The sequence below is a fragment of the Epinephelus fuscoguttatus genome, linkage group LG23 (genome assembly GCF_011397635.1).
Source record: "Epinephelus fuscoguttatus linkage group LG23, E.fuscoguttatus.final_Chr_v1".
Taxonomy (NCBI): domain Eukaryota; kingdom Metazoa; phylum Chordata; class Actinopteri; order Perciformes; family Serranidae; genus Epinephelus; species Epinephelus fuscoguttatus.
Genome location: NC_064774.1, coordinates 36,860,517 through 36,884,206, shown reverse-complemented (window position 1 = coordinate 36,884,206; position 23,690 = coordinate 36,860,517). Strand labels below are relative to the sequence as shown.

Below are 23,690 nucleotides of genomic sequence, written 5' to 3'. Positions count from 1 at the left end.
AACTGGACTGATTCACAGGGAAATAATGACCACTTTTATGTCTTTGTCTAAATTAAACAGCACAACCAAAGGCCAGACTGAGCAGACACTTTCCATCAGGGGGCAGTGTGACGCTGACCTGCTCTGTGAGCCCATCATCATCATCATCATCATCATCTGGTTGGAAATACTTCTGGTACAGAGGCAATAAAGCCTCTGAACCTCTGACCACACAAGATGTTGTCTTCCTCTCAAATGAAACAATCAGTGTCTCACAGGGAGGACTCTACTGGTGCAGAGGAGGAAGAGGAGATCCACTTTACTACACAGAGTACAGTGATCCAGTCGGTAATATGATATGGAATATAAAATGCAGAAAATAATACACCGTGTATTTTTGAATGAGGATTAAGACTAACACTGAAATGAGTTTGATGTTTAATCTTTTCTAATCTTTATATTTGTGGCCTCTTGATCATGAACAGTTACAAACAGAGCTGTTGTGACCCTGCGACCCAACTGGCCTGAGATATACTATCTGGAGACGATCACACTGACATGTGAAATTGAGGATGGAGGAGACGCTGAGTGGGAGTATGAGTGGACGACACTCAGCTCATACAGACCTGAAAAACAAAAGGAAAACATGATTACATATGCTTTGTCATCACACAGTGGAGAGTACAGGTGTATGGGCACACTGAAACATGAAAAGTCTTCAACAGAGTGGAGTGATGCTTTCACATTGAGAGTATCTGATTGTAAGTCACATGTCATCAGTCGTCATCTTTATTTTGCTGAATGTGAAAAAGAAATTATTGTTCCCTGTATTTTCAGACAGTGCACCTTTATATTTGAATTTGAATACAAGTCGTGGATGTCATCTACCAACAACAAATTATAGCATGTCTTCATTCTGTGAAATCACTTTCCAACAGATAAACCTCAGCCTGTCCTCACTGTGTCTCCATTATGGCTGAGTCCTGGAGCCTCAGTAACTCTGAACTGCAGTGTTAAACATCCATCTGCAGGATGGAGGTTCTTCTGGTATAAGGCTGTTCCCAAACTGTCAGACTCCTACAGCTATGAGCTGATACCTGGCAGCATCCATGGGACTGAACAGGATTCCTACATTGTTGATGGACAGACACACACAGCAGGATATGTGTGCAGAGCTGGAAGAGGAGATCCAGTGTATTATACTCATTGCAGTGAACCTAAGTTTGTCTGGTCTGGAGGTAGGTTTGTTTTGACTTTTCCATGCTCAGATGATTGTATAAAAGCACTTGTTGTGACCTTTCCCTCACACCAGCATCAGGTCAGTAGTTTAGTTTTTCAAACTACTGATGTTTTTGTTGTCAGATTCTTTTGCTGGACTGAATTTTAAAATGAGTGCATCTCATGACTTCCTTTTTATTTTACACATCATTCATTGTGCACATTTGTTCAAACCTTCAACTACTGAAATCCATAACCCAATCTCATAAGACTACTACATTACATTTTGAGTACTTACTGTACTGTAGCGAAAGGTCGAGATTCTCTTTTCTTTCTTTGAATTCATTTCTTCAGCGTCCCTTTCCTCTTTTCTTTTTTCCTGTTTTTATTTTCATGTATTTTCTTACCTCCTTCCATTTATGTTGGCTTGTTTCCTTCTCTCTGTCTTTTCATGCTAGCTCTCTTCTTCCTCTCTTCATGTTTTGGGATAAACATGGAGGTTATGTACCCAGAGAGCTGTACTTCAATTTATGCACCCTTGTATTAGTGCATTGTAGCCTGAAATAACAAAATGATTAAATCCACATTAAACCTGAAGGATTGTTTCCATGGTGTAATTTTAAATTTTATTATATACCTGTACTGGTGTGATCCTTTGTGTCTATACTCCAGCATTTAAACACATTAAAACCAACAAGGAAATCAAATGATTGTTGACAGTATGGCCTTTTAAATGTTTTATTCTTTGTCTGCTTTTTATGTGTTTTTAGATTCTCATTCAGCAGCGTCTCTCACAGTGAGTCCTGACAGAATGCAACACTTCAGCAGAGAGCCTGTGTCACTGAGCTGTGAGGGAAACTCTACCGAGTGGAGAGTGAGCAGGTTTTCTGTAGATGGCTACCTGAGACACTGTTGTTCTTCCTCTTCTTACTGGGGGACCATGACTGGATCCAGATGCAACATGGACCGTTACTGGCAGAGTGGAGTCTTCTGGTGTGAGTCTGAAACAGGACAGTTCAGCAATGCAGTCAACATCACTATACAGTGTGAGTCTTAATTCATTTAAAAGATTTTGTTTCTGAAGTATTTTAACATTCTGTTACATAGTTTTGAAAATCTGAAGGTGACTAACATTATACAAACTGATTTTCAAAATGAGTGAAACTTGATGACCTTTAAAAGAGCTCATCAGCTTTGGTTCATTCAATTATCATTTCTTAATATTTTCCAAGATGTTGTCAGATGGATTTTATTGCTCACTGACACCTTTATGACAATAATCATCTAACATTAATTTTATACTCTCACATCCCCAGTCACCAGCAGCTGAAATGAAAGGAATGGTTTAAAGGTCCAGTGTGTAGGATTTAGGGGCATCTATTGGCAGAAATGGTATACAGTATTCATAACTATGTTTTAATTGATTTATTATCATCTGAAAAAAGAGTCACTTTGTTTTCGTTACCTTAGAATGAGCTGTTTATATCTACATACAGCCACAGTAGTTCTCCTACAGGCTTGGTCAAAGGAAGAAGTTTCAGTTCGACAACCTCACCGCTGGATTCCACTAAATCCTACACACCAGACCTTTAAGGGTGATCTGCACTGAAATTACAGTGTTACAGTACATCAGTGAGCGACACTGAAACAAGTACTATAATCTTTTTGTTGGTTTGATGACAGAAAGATACATTTACAGTAAGACAGGGATTTCTCAGTTATTGCATGCAGCTGTAAAATTAATTCAAACATTTATTTTCATAATGTTACATCAGCTTGTTTAAGCTGCACCAGCTGATCTCTGCAACCAAATCTTTGTATTCTTTAATCTTTTACAGACGGTAATATTACCCTGATGAGCCCTGTCCATCCTGTTACTGAGGGAGATTCTGTCACTCTTGGCTGCAAATTGAGGACAGAAAAAGTTCCTTATAATGTGGATTTCTATAAAAATGACAAACTCATCCAAAATGTTACTGGAGAGGAGCTGACTATCTCTGCAGTGTCAAAGTCAGATGAAGGCTTTTATAAATGTAGAGGAAAAGATTCATCACAAGGTCGGCAGAGTTGGACGTCACCAGAGAGTTGGATGTCAGTAAAATGTGAGTGTGATTCAAAACACAATCTTTATTTGTCAGCTGTGTTACGGTCTGAGTTAGAAAAGTCATCACTAAATTAGAAGATGGGTACGTTTCAGCTGAGTTTACCTGCAAGTTTGTTGTTAGATATTAGTTTTATAAACTAGGGCATTAAGTGATGAAACACAGAAATAAACTAGTAAATACATGTTAATAAATTAACTGTATATTACTTCATATTACTTATTATTTTTGAGCCAAAGAAAAGTTTTCATCAAATAACAGGTTAGACTGAGAAGTTTTTACTGTGTGTTTATGTGTGAATCTAAATGTACATGGTGTGTGATCAGGGTTTATGAGTGTATGTGTTCTAATATTTGTACATTTATTTATGAGTCAGTACTTGTAATTACTAATATAATATTTATTATAGCAGCGTCCAGGCCTGAACAAAGCTCTCCATTTCCTGTGCTGTTGATTGTTGGGCTGGTTGGTGGAGTGTCACTGATTCTTCTCCTGCTGCTGTTTGTGTGTCGCTACACAAAGTCAAAAGGTGAGATCTTTTCCTGCTGATATCAGATTGTGATGTAATCACATGTACTGTAGTAACAATACAACAATTTGCAATACTAAACAATGTCACAGTTAATGTCTTTTTTTTCCTTTTGTTACAGATTCATGCTTCATGAGGTCGGTCCAACACTCTCTTCTCTCATTCTGAACATAACAGCAGCACATTACATGTTCCTTATTAAACCCACTGTATTTACTTCATGTTTTGGGCCCACCAGGTCTCAGAGCACCAATCAGGGTCCTGCTCCAGACCACATGATCAACCAGGATGAAACTCAAGGCAGAGAGTATGCTTCTCTTCTCCACGGTCAGCCTTAATCCTGATTCATGTTATGATTTATCATTAAATCTAAGACTAACATTTTTAGTTTTGATTATCTGTTTTAGAAGATTAGGGAATTGCTACATAATGGGATTAAAATGATGAATAGCTTGGCTTGATTTTCTGTTCTGTAGGTGACGTCTGTCTCTACGAAACAATCAGAGGCTCTGAAGAACCTGAACATGGTACAGTAGATACTTTTTGTTCAACATGGAGCAGAAATAATAGCGTTGGTTAAAGGACTGATTTTAAATGAATCCGGGGATGTCACATATTCTGTAACTGATCTTAAAAGCACTGATTGCTAAGAGGGCTGCATGCGTCATTTTATGTGGTGAGAATAACACGCAAAAGTTGAGATACTTGTGAAGGCTAGTTTACCCTGAATACAGTACAGTAATTTGTCTTTTCATGAATTCATCTTATTCTTTTAACAGGAGGAATAATGAGCCAGAGGAGAACGAATACTCAAATGTGACGACAGGATCAGCTGCAGGTACAGTCAAGTACAATAAACTCTGTACTAAACAGAAATATTCTATATAATTCTATTTTCTATAATGTAAGATTTTATTGGATGCTGTGCTGCCTGTCACATTGTAAGTTTTTAATATCACTACCAGGAGTCAGCAATGGTCAAATCCTTCATCTACAGTGTTTTACACGATTAGTATATGGCACATTTACATCTCATCTCACACAAATTAGTTGTCGCCACTGTCACTGACAATCACTTCATGATGTGTAATAACAGAGTTAAATGTCAAAAAGCACCCATTCATTCTTAGATGAGCTTAATTCACCTTTTCCTTTGGTTTTCTTCCAGATCAGTAAAGAGATCTGCATCAAGAAAACCCACAGAATGGATGACATGATAAACTAAAACTTTGTTTAAACAGTATTTACAGCTTTTATTTACACACACACACACACACACACACACATATATATATATATATATGTATATATATATAGATAGATAGATAGATATCTTTTACTTATTGGTAACCTTATTAAAACATACCACCACAGCAGTTAACTCTTTTTACACAATTTTTGAATGAAACAAATATGTATAAAATCCTGCTTTTTCACATTGTTTGAATGAAAATAGAAATATAAAAGTGAAAAATAAAATCCTGCTGTTTTTTTAACACATTTTTTAAATGAAAAATATAAATATATATTTCTGCTTTAACAGTTTTACTCAATTAAAATAAAAAGTATAGTGCAGCTGGTCAGCCTTAAAGCCTGCTCAGATTCAGTTTTACTAGGAGCTTACTTAGCTTTCCCACTTTGTTAAAGTGCAGTAAACAAAACTTGCTTATATCTAAAGTGCAGCTTAAACAATTTTACTCAACTCCAATGGCGTTGGTTATTTCTTTAGCGCGATGGTCAGGAAACGCTTCTTTCTTTTTAAACGACAACGATATCGTAGTTTGCACCAGATTGCTTTTTCTAGTTGTACCGGTTAACGTTCAAACTCGGGTGGTGTCGCCTTAGATGCGTTAGCATGTTAGGACGTGTTTCCAAGTACATACCCGACCGCTGTTCTGCAGTGTCGGCACACTGCTTTTGTCTTGTCAACTTGTTTATTTCCATCTTCGTATTTTACCCTGAAACCAAAGTAGGGATGCACCGAAATGAAAATTTGTGGCCGAAGCCGAATATTATTAAACGCTTGGCCGAATACCGAGTACCGAATACCGAATATCATTGTTTAGTTTTTCATTAGTTTTTGCAGATGAACCCCCTCCAGATTAGTGTTGTCACGGTACCAAAATTGGGACCCACTGTGCGATACCAATGAAAATATCATGGTTCTGAGTAGTATCACGATACCACAGCGAAAATGAGGCAGATGTGCCTTTTGTCATTTATGAATAGATAAATGACTTTTCTATAATACATCAATGATATTTCAATGGAATTAATTACTTAATTACTAACAGCATCAATAAGTGATTAACATAGGGGGGGATCAAAATAAAATAAATAAATAAAATAAGAATCAACCAGCCACCCTCCTCCCCTGACAGTCCCTTCATAAGCAATGAACAGTCCCTAAAGTGCGGTGAGGTTTGTGGGCCTTTACTGCCAGAAAGAGAGAAATGTGAAAGGCTCGTTTCTCCTCTGACATGTCACATACCTGTGTTAGGCTGGCTCGGCTGTTCAGGTACTTCTGGGCAGTCATGACACCAAGAAGAGGATATTATTGGAACCGACTTCTCCGTTGCCGGTAAGCCGATGGCCGCTGTATTTGACAGGAATACATTACTGTTTGTGTCTGTGACCCCCGTTCAACCCACAACTGGTGGGATTCGCCTTTCGTTTCTGCTGCTGGGTGAAATCTGTAGGCTGCTCGCACAGTGTGTTGAATGATTTAAGCCTATTTTGCTCGCTCAAAACTATTTTTAGTCGCAAATGTGAGTGCCGTGACAGATGGATCGCCACACTGCCGACATTTTATTCCGCCCGTCACGGCACGCCGTTTGATTGCGTTATCAAAACGCCGCTATTATTCGGCCTTGCTTTTAACTTATTCCACCGAATACCGAATGTGCGTTTTTTTGCAATATTCGGCTGAATATATCCGGTTACCGGTTAACTAGATATTTTAAATGGTTCGGCTCACAAAAACGGAATAAAACAAAATAAAATAATATCCTGCGCCCAATAATTCGGTCCAGGGTCGTGCCGAACCGAAGCGTGCATCAACGGTTCGACACAAATACATGTAACGTTACGGCCCTAATCATGAGACATTGATGATTTGTAGCCCAAAATGTAATGCAGTTGTCAGACAAGACGCCATTCCTACGCTGTTTTCACAATCATGTCATTTTCTTTTTATTTTTACATGCAGCCCTTCTTTTAATATTCTTCTCTGAGCTTTATTGTGACAACTATGTGATCTAAGCTGTTGAGACAGTTGTATTTTCTGATTAAATCAGCATTGCATTGTATGCTATGGTTTTTGTTTGTTTATTTCTTAACTCTCATTAAAAATCTTCCAAGATATCTTCTGTATACTATAAATAGCTTCTGTATTTTGAAAGTATGGTTGACCATTTCATGTATCAATAAACTTTTTTTCCAATACTTTGCTGTTGCCAGTGTTTTTAATTGTTCTTACATGATTTCCTGTACATAAGCAGTTTATTTGTTTGTCTTCTCTCTGATTGTAGTGATCCAGTAAAGTCATGCTTTTGTTAGACGTATGTTTCTTTGATAGCAATCGAAAAACTTGCACATTTTTATGCAGATGACATGCTTTTATGTGTCAGCAGCTCTTCTCTTAATCAGGCCATGGAAAATCTACACACTGCTTTTGATATATTTCGGATCTCTCTCATCAAACATGAGCTTCTTTTAAATTCTGGTACATTTAAAACAAGTTTATGCTGTTCTCTAGGTCACAGGTTTCCAACCTGGGAGTCCTGACACCCACTAAGGGTCACCAAAGCTTCACAGGGGGTTTGGAGGCCTTCTTGATTTTAAGGGGTGTACGACAACTTTTTAAAAAAAAAAAAAACCCAAAAAAACTACAAGGTTGAAATTGGATTTTTGTATAGAAACAAATCTTGTTTTTCTCCAGCTCATCGAAAGACTACTTTTTAATCTGCAGTCACGTCTGCTCTTGATTACGGTGATATTGTATATATGCATGCTTCTTCCTCCACCTTAAAGCCTCTTGACTCAGTGTATCACAAAGCACTGCACTTCATCATAGGTGGTACATTTCTCACAAAGGTGGGATGGTCCTCCTTAACAAACAGAAGGAGCACCATTGTATCTTGTTCATTTTTAAGGCTTCACTGCAAAAACTGCGGTGTTACCTCTGCTCTCTGGTTGCATTTAAATACAATGCCAGGTCTCAGGACATCGTAAAATTAGTGCTACCCTATGTTCACGCTGAACTTGGTAAACATAGCTTCAAATACTATGATGCATACAACTGGAGTGGGCTCCAAAAATGTTTAAGTTGCATTCTCTTATTCAATTTGAACATTTGAAAAGGTTGAACTTATGAACTTGCACTGACACTTATAACTGCTTTTCTTGAGTGTGAAAATGTAAAATTTGCATCTGTCTATGTTTGACCTGTATATGCCATTTTTTAAACTCAACTCTCAACTCAACTTTATTTATAGAGCACTTTAAGAACAGCTGAAACAAAGTGCTGTACATAAACATAAAAACACAAGACATAAAACAAACAATTAAAAACAATAAAAACACTAAAACAATAAAATAAAGCAAAACAATAAAAACACTAAAACAAGAGCAGAGTCTCATGCTGAGTTGAAAGCCAAGGAATAAAAATGGGTTTTAAGACGAGTTTTAAAAATGGACAGTGAGTGGGCTTGTGTGATGCACAAAGGATAGGTTGTTCCAAAGTTTGGGAGCACCAACAGAGAAAACTCTGTCCTCTCTGAGCTTCCGCTTGGACTTCGGTACCTCCAGGAGCAGCTGATCAGCTGACCTGAGGCACCGACCAGGAGCGTAGGGATGGAGCAGCTCAGAGAGGTAAGGCGAGAAATTAACTTTCTAATTGAACTAGCGATGCACTGATTTTGAAATTCTGGGCCGATAATGATACCAATGTTGAAAGTAACAATTTGACCAATAGTTGATAGCAAGGTTTTTATATCGGTGTTTCTTGTGTTTTTATTTGTTGTCACTTTTTCTTCTTTTGTGCCAGTGAAAAACAGAAATCTACACTACAAAAAAATGATTAAACTGTTTTAAAGTCATTCAGCCCTTTGTTAAATTACCTTTGAATTAGCACAAATTCAGTAATACACATTTATGAAATAACCTTTAACATAACCTTCTTTCATACACACACAAACAAAAACGCCTTTTTACTTTCACTTCATTTTCATTTATTTATACAGGAAAGGAATTAAAAGTATCATTGGGTGTGAAAATTAAAACTGGCCTGACTCAGTTAAAAACTGTTTGTCAACAAAACGTCGGCAGCTGCACAGACAATGCAGAGTAGCAGAGTGAAATGGAGTGAGTGAAATGACTGCAGGTTTATCCTTCCATCACATAGTGTTTATATGCATGTGTGAAATGTGCACTGGTCTCGTTCCAGAGCTTAGTGTAAGTGTGACAAAAAACTTTTTATAATATGCCGTAATTCCCTCTCTAATTTCTTTTTTATATTGCTGTGAAAACATCAACAAATTTCTCCTTCAAACAGCTGGATTTATTCAAGTTTCTCTCCAAAAGATACATTTTACAAGATTACACTGAACACATCATGAGAATGTTGTAATGTACCTTCGCCCAGTACTATTTTTACTGAATAGAGGATGAAGGCACCACAATGTAAATCAGTGGAGCTGTTCATTGTGGCCACCTGCTGCTCAGAGGTAATGATAACTAGCTCTCCTCCTGATTTCAACACGGGTTTACTGTTGTTGTTGTTGTTGTTGTTGTGTTTTATTTTATTTCTCTCCACATACACTCCTCTCAGTAGTGTAGTGATAGCTGATGAGGTGGGTGAGTGGGTTACAGAGGAGAAGGTGGCAGACGCCAACAGACTGTGATGACACACTGAAACTTTTTGTTGTTGTTTTTGTCACAGGTGCAATTTTGGCGCCCCCCTTGGAATGGTGCCCTAGGCGGCCGCCTATATCGCCTATGGCAAGAACCGCCACTGGGTGTAGGAGCAGTTTCTGCAACACCCACCCAGAGAGATTGAGGCATTGGGTGATTTGTTGGCACCCTCTGGTGGCAACCAGTAGGAATAACAACATCAATAAGTTTGTACTAACACAGGACTCAGATAAAGCCTCCACAGCACACATATGCATGTATAACTGCATGTTTTAAGAAATGTTTTCATGAATTTATTTCCCTGGCCATTGAGTGCCCCTACAGTATCCCAGCATACCTAGGCTTTGTCTATACTTTCTATGTCAGCAGCCGGTTCTGGTAACACAAAATTTACATGAAGGTTCGAGCCACGTGGTCTTTATCAAAGATTCATAGGCAAATGAAAGATCTGAAATTAAGACTGAGATTTTAATTTCCACATATTATTTGAAAATAATGTACAATGGCAGATGCCAACTGTGTAACAATGTACAGTGTATGTGATTTTATTTGTAAACTGGACGATAGAACTTTTTTGAAGTCACAATGAAAACGTGGTGTATGCATTTAAAGGGGTGTCTGATGTCATAAAAGGTTTGAGAAAATCTTGAAGGTGGTCTTGCGCTAAATACTGCAAGTTAAAGAAACATGTATCATAAGGACTGCCATAATAACCTTAACAATGAAATCTGCAGACCAAGAAGACCCATTCACTGGCTAAAGACAAAGAAGCATTCAGATCTTACCTTCAACAATCAGTATGTGTTTCTCCACAGATTCATCATAATCCCCATCAGTGACTGAAACTTGATAGCTGCCACTGTCTGTGTCGTTGAGCTTGTTGATACACACGGAGTCTGTCAGGACTCACTGTGAGAGGCGCTGCTGAACGAGAATCTTAAAAACACAGAAAAAGCAGACAAAGCATTAAAAAACGAAAAAGGCCATAAAGTCAACAATCATTTGATTTCCTTGTTGGTTTTAATCTGTTTAAATGCTGGAGTATAGACACAAAGGATCACACACATGGAAACAATCCTTCAGGTTGAATGTGGATTTAATATCACATACACCTCCAAACCCTGCATATCCAACTGCATTATTACTCAACAAAACTCAGTACACACACAGTAAACTGCAGCAACTACATGCAGCAAACATGGAGTCTGTGTAGCAGGTTAAACCCTGCCCACATGATGCGCTGTGTTCGTGCCTCATGTTTTTTGGCTGCTACTTTATTCCTCTTGATTATGTCTCTGTGATAGTTCACTGATTATCTCAACCATAAACTGGCTGAACTCAATCAATCAATCAATCAATTTTATTTATAAAGCCCAATATCACAAATCACAATTTGCCTCACAGGGCTTTACAGCATACGACATCCCTCTGTCCTTATGACCCTCACAGCGGATAAGGAAAAACTCCCCAAAAAAAACCCTTTAACGGGGGAAAAAAACGGTAGAAACCTCAGGAAGAGCAACTGAGGAGGGATCCCTCTTCCAGGACGGACAGACGTGCAATAGATGTCGTACAGAACAGATCAACATGATAAATTAACAGTAATCCATATGACACAGGGAGAGAGAGAGAGAGAGAGAGAGAGAGAGAGATGCAGGTAATGACAGTATCTTACAACAACATTAATGGAAGTAATAATATTATAGTTATAGTTCTGGTTACTGCGGTACAATATGTTGAAAGTATGTATTAATACCTGGCAGTATACATGTGTGACAATAATCATATGTGTATAATAACAGAAGAAGTATGACTAATGACTAATGATGGCAGCAGCAGCAGGAGGCATCTGGCAGGACCACGGCAGCAGCACAACCACACACGTCACACTGTCCAGGCACCGCTGTGATATGAGTTAATCTGAGAGACAGTGGAGCACAAAGGCTCCGGAGAAGAAGCCGAGTTAGTGACATCCAGAATGGCCGGGTTAGCTAGATGCAGTAATAGGATACGAGAGAGAGAGAGAGAGAAGGAGAGAAGGGGCCCGGTGTATTATAGAGGGTCCTCCGGCAGACTAGGCCTAAGTCAGTTTAACTAAGGGCTGGTACAGGACAAGCCTGAGCCAGCCCTAACTATAAGCTTTATCAAAGAGGAAAGTCTTAAGTCTAGTCTTAAATGTGGAGACGGTGTCTGCCTCCCGGACCGTAACAGGAAGATGATTCCACAGGAGAGGAGCCTGATAGCTAAAGGCTCTGGCTCCTGATCTACTTTTGGAGACTTTAGGGACCACGAGTAACCCTGCGTTCTCAGATCGCAGTGTTCTGGTGGGATAATATGGCACTATGAGCTCTCTAAGATATGATGGAGCTTGACCATTTAGAGCTTTATAAGTTAACAGTAGGATTTTAAATTCAATTCTGGATTTTACAGGGAGCCAGTGCAGAGAAGCTAAAACAGGAGAGATATGATCGCGTTTCTTAGTTCCTGTTAGTACACGTGCTGCTGCATTCTGAATTAGCTGGAGAGTTTTTAAGGACTTACTAGAGCTACCTGATAATAGAGAGTTACAATAATCCAGCCTTGAGGTAACAAAAGCGTGGACCAATTTTTCTGCATCTTTTCGGGTCAGGATAGGCCTAATTTTCGCAATATTACGCAGATGAAAAAATGCAGTCCGTGAGGTTTGCTTTAAATGAGAATTAAAAGACAAATCTTGATCAAATGTTACTCTGAGGTTTCTTACGGTAGTGGCAGGGGCCAGAGCAATGCCATCTAGAGAAACTATGTCATCAGACAAAGAGTCTCTGAGTTGTTTGGGGCCAAGAACAATAACTTCAGTTTTGTCTGAATTTAACATCAGGAAATTGGTGCTCATCCAAGTTTTTATGTCTTTAAGGCAATTATGGAGTTTAGTTAATTGATTGCTTTCTTCTGGCTTCATTGATAAATACAACTGAGTATCATCCGCATAACAATGGAAATTTATAGAGTGATTTCTAATGATGTTACCTAACGGAAGCATATATAGAGTAAACAGGATTGGTCCGAGCACAGAACCTTGCGGAACTCCAAAACAAACTTTAGTACGTAAGGATGGTTCATTGCGAACGTCAACAAATTGAAAACGATCAGATAAATAAGATTTAAACCAGCTTAGTGCTGAGCCTTTTAAGCCAATTAAGTGATCCAGTCTCTGCAGCAGAATTTGATGGTCAATTGTGTCAAACGCCGCACTAAGATCTAATAAAACAAGTACAGAGACGAGTCCTTTGTCTGAAGCAATCAGAAGGTCATTTGTAATTTTAACTAGAGCTGTCTCAGTGCTATGATGCACTCTAAATCCTGACTGAAATTCCTCAAATAAATTATTATCCTGGAGAAAATCACACAGCTGGTCTGCGACTACTTTCTCAAGGATCTTTGACATAAAGGGAAGATTAGATATTGGTCTATAGTTGGCTAACACCTCTGGATCCAGGGAGGGCTTTTTTAGTAGAGGTTTAATTACAGCTACCTTAAAAGACTGTGGTACATAGCCTGTTAATAAGGATATATTGATCATATCTAATATATGAGTGTTAACTAAAGGAAAGACCTCCTTAAGTAGCCTAGTTGGGATGGGGTCTAAGAGACACGTTGATGATTTGGATGAAGAAATCACTGCAGTCAATTCTTGAAGAGAAATTGGGGAGAAGCAATCTAAATATATATTAGATTTTACAGCTGTGTTTGAGGTTAGATAGGTACTATCTGAGGGCAGGAGGTCATGAATTTTGCCTCTAATAGTTAGAATTTTGTCATTAAAAAAGCTCATAAAATCATTACTGCTAAGGGCTAAGGGAATACAAGGCTCAATAGAGCTTTGACTCTCAGTCAGCCTGGCTACAGTGCTGAAAAGAAACCTGGGGTTGTTCTTATTGTCTTCTATTAGAGCTGAGTAATAGTTTGCTCTGGCATTGTGGAGGCCCCTCTTATAAGTTTTGAGACTGTCTGTCCAGATTAAACGAGATTCTTCCAGTTTGGTTAATCGCCAATTCCTTTCAAATTTTCGCGATATTTGTTTTAACTTACGGGTTTGAGAGTTATACCAAGGAGCGAACTTTCTTTGCTTTTAACTTCTTTTAAGAGGAGCTACAGAGTCGAGTGTTGTTTGTAGCGAGCCTACGGTGCTATCAACAAAATGATCAATTCGGGAGAGGTTAAAGTCGGCACGGGAAACCTCTGTTACTGAAGGTATTGGTATTGAATTTAACGTGAAGTAATCTTTTCCTTAAGTTTTGCGACAGCACTATCTGATAAACATCTAGTATAGTAACTGTTGCTGAGTGGCGTGTAATCGAGTAAAAAGAAATCAAAAGTAATCAGATAATGATCCGATAGCGAGGGATTCTGTGGAAAGACTTTTAGGTTATCAATTTCAATTCCATACGTCAGAACTAGATCAAGGGTATGGTTAAAACAATGAGTAGGTTCATGTACACCCTGACTGAAGCCAATGGAGTCTAATAATGAGATAAACGCGGTAGCCAGGGAGTCATTATCAAGTTGACATGAATGTTAAAATCACCTACAATAATAACTTTATCTGATTTAAGAACTAAACTGGATAAAAACTCTGAGAATTCAGATAAAAATTCAGAATACGGGCCAGGAGCACAGTACACTATAACAAATAAAAGTGGCTGCGAGGTTTTCCAGGTCGGATGTAAAAGACGAAGAACGAGGCTTTCAAATGAATTATAATCTAGTTTAGGTTTAGGACTGATTAACAGACTAGAGTTAAAAATGGCTGCAACTTCCCTCCTCGGCCGCTGCCTCGAGGAATGTGGGTATTATTATGACTGGGAGGAGTGGACTCATTTAGACTGACATATTCATCTTGACACAGCCAGGTTTCAGTGAGACTGAGTAAATCAATATGATTATCTGATGTTAATTCGTTTACTAACACTGCTTTAGACGATAGAGACCTGATATTTAACAGTCCGCATTTAATTCTCCTGTTTTGTCTTTCTGTCACAGAAGAGGTTTTAATTTTTATGAGGTTGTTATGCACAACTCCTCTTTGTTTAATTTTAGATTTAGATAATTTAGGCGGTCGGGGGACAGACACCGTTTGTATAAAACTATTAAAACTATGGCTGGGTAACTGAACTAGAAGCTCAGAGAGGCGTTTAGGACTGCGACTCTGAGTCCTGGTCTCAACTCTGGGTTGTCAGGGATTTAAATTACTAATAAAGTTTGCCAGGTTCCTAGAAATGAGAGCAGCTCCATCCAAAGTGGGATGAATGCTGTCTCTCCTAATAAGACCAGGTTTTCCCCAGAAAGTTTGCCAATTATTAACGAAACCCACATCGTTTGCTGGACACCACCTGGACAGCCAGCGGTTAAATGATGACATGCGGCTAAACATGTCATCACTGGTCAGATTTGGGAGGGTCCAGAGAAAACTACGGAGTCCGACATCGTTTTTGCATATTCACACACCCAAGCAATATTAATTTTAGTGACCTCCGATTGGCGTAACCGGGTGTCATTGACGCCGACGTGAGCCTGGACTGTATGTGTTGTTAACTGTTTTAAAAGCTAGACTTGGCTTCTGTTGAGTTTGAACAGTATCTCAACACCGAGTTTAACGCGACAGACTAAAAGGAAATTAAGCTTCTTACTGTCTTGCTGAGCACGGAGGACTTCACCCAGCGGACTCACAAAACACTGGACATATTTTTATTAAAGCAACAAAATCTGTCAAGTTTCAGATTGTGTGTTAGAGACGTTTCCAGAGGTGTGACAGGCGGCAGGCTCCGGTCAGTGTGACCGACCTCCGGGCAGCAGAGCCGGTGCTGACCCTGCAGAGACCCTGACACAGACCATGTTCCACAGGGGACCGTTGGCGGGTCTGTGGCTCTCAGTGAGTCCTCACATACTGCCCATGGCTGTCGGAGTCGGGCTCAGTCGGAGGTTTGGGTTGATCAGAAGTTAATTAACACTTTATCTTACTTTGGGCTATGATCTGAGATCAGTGCAGGGACTCAGGTCAGCTCCTGTCTGACTCTCAGTGAACCTCTTCATCATCTGTCTGAGTTAAAGAGGAAGAGGAGGATGGAGACAGGAGTCAGGTCTCACCTGGCGAGATCTTCGTCCACCCGCTGTCCAACCCCGGAGCTGCGGGGATCTGTCCAGAGATGCTGGAGGTGGCGGAGGAGGCGAGCCGGGCCGGAGATTTCAGCCTGGCGGTGGAGATCTACAGCTCCCAGCTGTCAGACCTCCAGCAGCCGGACCGGGGGCTGTGTCTGAGGAAGGCCGACTCTCTGATGATATCGATGATATACAGTATCAAACTCTGTATAATGAGAAAACATACAAACGCATATGCAAATATAGCTTTCAATACACAACAACATACTGTCGAACTGTCAAATACATAATAAACAAAAGCATTTAAAAACAGCTGGAGCTGGACAAACATATGATACTCTGTTCCTCTCACTACATGTTCCTTAATCTGTATCTGTCAAACAAATAAAGTCACTTATGTACTCACAGAATAACAACAGCACAGAACAAAGTCAGCCCCATCCTCACATCGAGCACTGACACTCTGCACTCAACAAGAAACAGAAGGACTGACACTGGAGCTGGACAAAAGAAAAGAGAACTTACATACCTAATATGTATAAATAGTACATGAGACCAGACCTTTCCCACATCTTCTTTTGCTGAGGCCTCACAACACTTTGGGTTTGACCACATATGTTGACAGTCCCACACTTCCTGCCCAACCACTGCAGGTAGCATGCAGGGACGTCACACGGTCACAGCATTTTAGACAACACTAGTATTGCACTAAGTAGTTCATAATTATAACACATAATTGTTGGGCATTTTGCATTTTCATAGTTGTGTGTTGTGTTTCTACACAGAGAGCAATGATGGAAATGATCAACTGAACTATAGTGAAATAATCCAGTATTCTCAGAGTTGTGGGTGTAAAAATACTTATAGATCAGGATGAGTTCATGTTTTGGAAGATTTTTTATGACCTCATATGTCAGGTCATTGCCTGGCCCTCTCGTTCCTCTGACCTAAGTCCAACTGAGCACCTATGTGACGTTATGTATCAGTGCATCCGTTGCCGCCATGTGCCGCCACAGTCTGTCCCGAAACCATCTGCCATCAGGAGCGTGCCCAGATGTTGCTGTGAGTGCATACAGGCACTTGGGGGCCGTACACACTACTGATACACCACCAGAGATAGTTGCAGTCAACACCACAGTGACAGCAGGTTTTATTGCTCTGTTTATAATCATATGCATTTTACCTTCCAGGTTAACTACATGATATTTAAAATGCACAGCTACCCTGAAGACATTATATTCCTAAAGTAATCTGTTGCTGTGTGCAGAACATTGTGGTGTTAATGGGATGATGTCGTTGTCTAAATGTGTATGCAGCAACACATTTTGTAGGTGTGAAAAGGAAGTGAAGGAGGGTTAAATGACCTCATACTGACAAGTGGACTCTGCTGGTGAAAAATTACATTCATTTCATTTCATTCCATTCCTTTTATGTTTACATGCAGCCCTTCTTTTAATATCCTTCTCTGAGCTTTATTGTGACAACAATGTGATCTCAGCTGTTGAGACAGTTGTATTTTCTGATTAAGTCAGCATTGCACAATGGCAGTTCAACATATGTGGTCAAACCCAAAGTGTTGCATATTTGAAATGTAAGTTCTCTTTTTTTTCTTCCTGGTACAGTGTCAGTCCTTCTGTTTATTAGAGGCGGACCCTTCTAATAAAACAGAGTGCAGAGTGTCAGTGCTCGATGTGAGGATGGGGCTGACTTTGTTCTGCGTGCTGTTGTTATTCTGTGAGTACATAAGTGACTTTATTTGTTTGACAGATACAGATTAAGGAACATGTAGTGAGAGGAACAGAGTATCATATGTTTGTCCAGCTCCAGCTGTTTTTAAATGCTTTTGTTTATTATGTATTTGACAGTTCAGCCAGTTTATAATGTCTTAAGTATCAATCTTTATTACAGCGCTGAATACACTCCTCGACTGTGGACACACTGAAGGTGACTGAACAATTTTCTGTCTTTTCTGTTTTGGGGTTTATTCACTATTTATTCACTATATTTGATCAATATATGTATCATTTCATGTAGCAGTTATGATGTGACTAAAGCAGTGATTAAGAGTGTGTCATTACATGTTCCTCAGACACTGTTTTAGGGTTTGAATGTTTGACAGTATCTGTTATATGTTTGTGTGTGATTTCAGACGCTGAGCTGATCGTTGAACCCAACTCACCCTATTTATTTAGTGGAGAGTCTGTTACCTTCATATGTGACATGAGAGAAGGAACAGACACTGACTGGCTTTACACATTCAACAGGAACGGTCGACCAGTTGTCTCCTTCAATACAGACAACTGGTACTCACTCCCTAGAAGATAATAGTGAATAATAGACAAATAATAAAAATGTATTCTAAACCAAGCACAAAGACCTGTGGCCACTCTGAGAGCAGGCAGGACAACAGTACCAGTAGGGGCACTCTGACACTGAACTGTTCTGTGGAAGGCTCTGCTGGATGGAAATATGACTGGTTCAGACGTTCCTCAGATTCCCATGAAACTATAATCCTTACCAATGGTGAACAAAACATCAGTATCTCACAAGATGGTATCTATCAGTGTCGGGAAGGAAGAGGAAAGCTACTTTACTACACAGAGTACAGTGATCCAGTTAGTAGTAGTTACTAGTTGGCAAAATGACATGAAAAACATGAAGTAACAATAGGTTACATTGTGTATTCATAAATTTTGATTAAGACTAACACTGAAAATGTTATGTTTTATCTTTTCTAACTTGTGCATAAACAGTCACAAACAGAGCTGTTGTGACCCTGCGACCCAACTGGCCTGAGATATACTATCTGGAGACGATCACACTGACATGTGAAATTGAGGATGGAGGAGACGCTGAGTGGAAGTATGAGTGGACGACACCCGCTCATACAGACCTGAAAAACAAAAGGAAAACATGATTACATATGCTTTGTCATCACACAGTGGAGACTACAGGTGTGTGGGCACACTGAAACATGAAAAGTCTTCAACAGAGTGGAGTGATGCTTTCACATTGAGAGTATCTGATTGTAAGTCACATGTCATCAGTCGTCATCTTTATTTTGGTCCATGTATTCTTAGACAGTGCACCTTAACATTTGAGTTATGATACAAGCAGTGCATGTAATGCACCAACAACACACCAAAACATGTCTTCATTCTGTGAAATCACTTTCCAACAGATAAACCTCAGCCTGTCCTCACTGTGTCTCCATTATGGCTGAGTCCTGGAGCCTTAGTAACTCTGAACTGCAGTGTTAAACATCCATCTGCAGGATGGAGGTTCTTCTGGTATAAGGCTGTTCCCAAACTGTCAGACAACTCCTACAGCTATGAGCTGATACCTGGCAGCATCAATGGGACTGAACAGGATTCCTACATTGTTGATGGACAGACACACACAGCAGGATATGTGTGCAGAGCTGGAAGAGGAGATCCAGTGTATTATACTCATTACAGTGGACCTAAGTTTGTCTGGTCTGGAGGTAGGTTTAGTTTGAGTTTTCCAAACTACTGTACTAATAATTTTAACATGAGTGAATCTCATGACCTCCTTTTCATTTTTACACATGCTTAGTTTAAATCCATAACTCAATCTTATAAGATATTATTATTATAATATTCATTTATTTCTGTGTTAACTTTTTATCTAAAGACATTGTAAATTAAGAATGCCACCAATACACAGATCTTGAAAATAAAGTTTTTCTTCAATATGTATTGTTGTAAAACATTGAGATACATTTATTTTCTTTCCTTCCATCCATTTCTTCAGCGTCCCTTTCCTCTGCTCTTTTTTCCTGTTTTTATTTTCATGTATTCTATTTACCTCCTTCAGTTTATGTTTGCTTGTTTCCTTCTCTCTGTCCCTCAAACCTTTAAATACAGGACTTTTAGTTGTAATGGGGTATTTGTCTGGTCTGGTGTTGCTGCTTTTATGTAATGGTGCTTTACTGTGGCACTTTAACATCCAACTATTCTCTCCAAAATGCATTTTAGGCATCAATTATATACTCACTTTTTATGTTTGCTCTCTTCTTCCTCTCTTCATGTTTTGGGATAAACATGGAGGTTATGTACCCAGAGAGCTGTACTTCAATTTATGCACCCTTGTATTAGTGCATTGTAGCCTGAAATAACAAAATGATTAAATCCACATTAAACCTGAAGGATTGTTTCCATGGAGGAATTTTAAATTTTATTATATACCTGTACTGGTGTGATCCTTTGTGTCTATACTCCAGCATTTAAACACATTAAAACCAACAAGGAAACCAAATGATTGTTGACAGTATAGCCTTTTAAATGTTTATTTTTTGTCTGCTTTTTATGTGTTTTTAGATTCTCATTCAGCAGCGTCTCTCACAGTGAGTCCTGACAGAATGCAACACTTCAGCAGAGAGCCTGTGTCACTGAGTTGTGAGGGAAACTCTGCTGAGTGGAGAGTGAGCAGGTTTTCTGTAGATGGCTGAGACACTGTTCTTCCTCTTCTTCCTGGGGACCATGACTGGATCCAGATGCAACATGGACCGTTACTGGCAGAGTGGAGTCTACTGGTGTGAGTCTGAAACAGGACAGTTCAGCAATGCAGTCAACATCACTATACAGTGTGAGTCTTAATTCATTTAAAAGATTTTGTTTCTGAAGTATTTTAACATTCTGTTACATAGTTTTGAAAATCTGAAGGTGACTAACATTATACAAACTGATTTTCAAAATGAGTGAAACTTGATGACCTTTAAAAGAGCTCATCAGCTTTGGTTCATTCAAGTATAATTTCTTAATATTATCCAAGATATTGTCAGATGGATTTTATTGCTCACTGACATCTTTATGACAATAATCATCTAACATTAATTTTACTTGAAGTACCAGAGTTTTGAAGCTCTACCAGTCTGTAGCACACTGCCACAAAATCCACATTGGCTGCCAACAAATACCAATAATAATGAAGCGTTAATGTGTGAATACATAAAATGTTATTAAAGCTGTAATTAAACCACGTACAACACCCTAGTGCCATATTTTCCAGCCTGATGAAGGTTGGCTTCTTGGTTAAATTGACATTTTCTGAATGTAATTTCCAAAAGTCAACATTTTATCTAAAAAATGTCACATCCCCAGTCACCAGCAGCTGAAATGAAAGGACTTGTTTAAAGGTCCAGTGTGTAGGATTTAGGGGCATCTATTGGCAGAAATGCTGTATAGTATTCATAACTATGTTTTAATTGGTTTATTATCATCTGAAAAAAGAGTCACTTTGTTTCGTTACCTTAGAATGAGCTGTTTATATCTACATACAGCCACAGTAGTTCTCCTACAGGCTCAAAGGAAGAAGTTTCAGTTCGACAACCTCACGCTGGATTCCACTAAATCCTACACACCAGACCTTTAAGGGTGATCTGCACTGAAATTACAGTGTTACAGTACATCAGTGAGCAACACTGAAACAAGTACTATAATCTTTTGTTGGTTTGATGACAGAAAGATACATTTACAGTAAGACAGGGATTTCTCAGTTATTGCATGCAGCTGTAAAATTAATTCAAACATTTATTTTCATAATGTTACATCAGCTTGTTTAAGCTGCACCAGCTGATCTCTGCAACCAAATCTTTGTATTCTTTAATCTTTTTACAGACGGTAATATTACCCTGATGAGCCCTGTCCATCCTGTTACTGAGGGAGATTCTGTCACTCTTGGCTGCAAATTGAGGACAGAAAAAGTTCCTTATAATGTGGATTTCTATAAAATGACAAACTCATCCAAAATGTTACTGGAGGGAGCTATCTCTGCAGTGTCAAAGTCAGATGAAGGCTTTTATAAATGTAGAGGAAAAGATTCATCACAAGGTCGGCAGAATTGGACGTCACCAGAGAGTTGGATGTCAGTAAAATGTGAGTGTGATTCAAAACACAATCTTTATTTGTCAGCTGTGTTACGGTCTGAGTTAGAAAAGTCATCACTAAATTAGAAGATGGGTAGTTTCAGCTGAGTTTACCTGCAAGTTTGTTGTTAGATATTAGTTTTATAAACTAGGGCATTAAGTGATGAAACACAGAAATAAACTAGTAAATACATGTTAATAAATTAACTGTATATTACTTCATATTACTTATTATTTTTGAGCCAAAGAAAAGTTTTCATCAAATAACAGGTTAGACTGAGAAGTTTTTACTGTGTGTTTATGTGTGAATCTAAATGTACATGGTGTGTGATCAGGGTTTATGAGTGTATGTGTTCTAATATTTGTACATTTATTTATGAGTCAGTACTTGTAATTACTAATATAATATTTATTATAGCAGAGTCAAGGCCTGAACAAACCTCTCCATTTCCTGTGCTGTTGATTGTTGGGCTGGTTGGTGGAGTGTCACTGATTCTTCTCCTGCTGCTGTTTGTGTGCTACACAAAGTCAAAAGGTGAGATCTTTTCCTGCTGATATCAGATTGTGATGTAATCACATGTACTGTAATAACAATACAACAATTTGCAATACTAAACAATGTCACAGTTAATGTCTTTTTTTCCTTTGTTACAGATTCATGCTTCATGAGGTCGGTCCAACACTCTCTTCTCTCATTCTGAACATAACAGCAGCACATTACATGTTCCTTATTAAACCCACTGTATTTACTTCATGTTTTGGGCCCACCAGGTCTCAGAGCACCAATCAGGGTCCTGCTCCAGACCACATGATCAACCAGGATGAAACTCAAGGCAGAGAGTATGCTTCTCTTCTCCACGGTCAGCCTTAATCCTGATTCATGTTATGATTTATCATTAAATCTAAGACTAACATTTTTAGTTTTGATTATCTGTTTTAGAAGATTAGGGAATTCCTACATGATGGGATTAAAATGATGAATAGCTTGGCTTGATTTTCTGTTCTGTAGGTGACGTCTGTCTCTGAAACAATCAGAGGCTCTGAAGAACCTGAACATGGTACAGTAGATACTTTTGTTCAACATGGAGCAGAAATAATAGAGTTGGTTAAAGGACTGATTTTAAATGAAACCAGGGATGTCACATATTCTGTAACTGATCTTAAAAACACTGATTGCTAAGAGGGCTGCATGCTTCATTTTATGTGGTGAGAATGACGTGCAAAAGTTGAGATGCTTGTGTAGGCCAGTGTACCCTGAATACAGTACAGTAACTTGTCTTTTCATGAATTCATCTTATTCTTTTAACAGGGAGGAATAATGAGCCAGAGGAGAACGAATACTCAAATGTGACGACAGGATCAGCTGCAGTTTGTTCCAAATAACAGCAGAAGTTTGAAATATTTGCAATTGAAATTGTAAAATATTATAAATCTTTGGGCCTCTGCCTGGATACTAGACTCACTTTTAAAACCCATGTAGAAAAACTATCAAGCAAACTGAGGGTCAAAATTGGATTTTTGTATAGAAACAAATCTTGTTTTTCTCCTGCTAGTTGAAAGACCATTGTTTAATCTACAGTCACGTCTGCTCTTGATTATGGTGATATTGTATATATATGCATGCTTTCACTACGGTACATAATGAAGTAAGAATCTGTTTATTTTCCAGATCTGTATATTGGTGGCATCCTCAGTTTACCATGTTTTAAGTTAAAAATGTTAACTAATAGAAATAAATAAATATTAATCATGAGACATTGATGGTTTGTAGCTCAAAATGTAATGCAGTTGTCATACAAGACGCCATTCCTACGCTGTTTTCACAATCATGTCATTTTGTTTTTATTTTTACATGCAGATCTTCTTTTAATATCCTTCTCTGAGCTTTATTGTGACAACTATGTGATCTAAGCTGTTGAGACAG

At 38.7% G+C, this 23,690-nt stretch overlaps 1 protein-coding gene across 1 annotated transcript in view; it reads left to right on the top strand.

Moving 5' to 3' along the window:
* LOC125883470 (uncharacterized) overlaps positions 1-23,690 on the top strand; it is a 39,042-nt gene that overhangs the window by 248 nt on the left and 15,104 nt on the right. The window contains exons 3-14 of the mRNA XM_049567752.1: positions 61-327; positions 465-740; positions 918-1,217; positions 1,968-2,243; positions 3,950-3,965; positions 4,067-4,155; positions 4,305-4,355; positions 15,826-16,074; positions 17,524-17,613; positions 17,788-17,823; positions 18,029-18,182; positions 22,538-22,626. Coding sequence (XP_049423709.1) covers positions 61-327; positions 465-740; positions 918-1,217; positions 1,968-2,243; positions 3,950-3,965; positions 4,067-4,155; positions 4,305-4,355; positions 15,826-16,074; positions 17,524-17,613; positions 17,788-17,823; positions 18,029-18,182; positions 22,538-22,626 — 1,893 coding nt within the window. The remainder of the gene's footprint in view (positions 1-60; positions 328-464; positions 741-917; positions 1,218-1,967; positions 2,244-3,949; positions 3,966-4,066; positions 4,156-4,304; positions 4,356-15,825; positions 16,075-17,523; positions 17,614-17,787; positions 17,824-18,028; positions 18,183-22,537; positions 22,627-23,690) is intronic.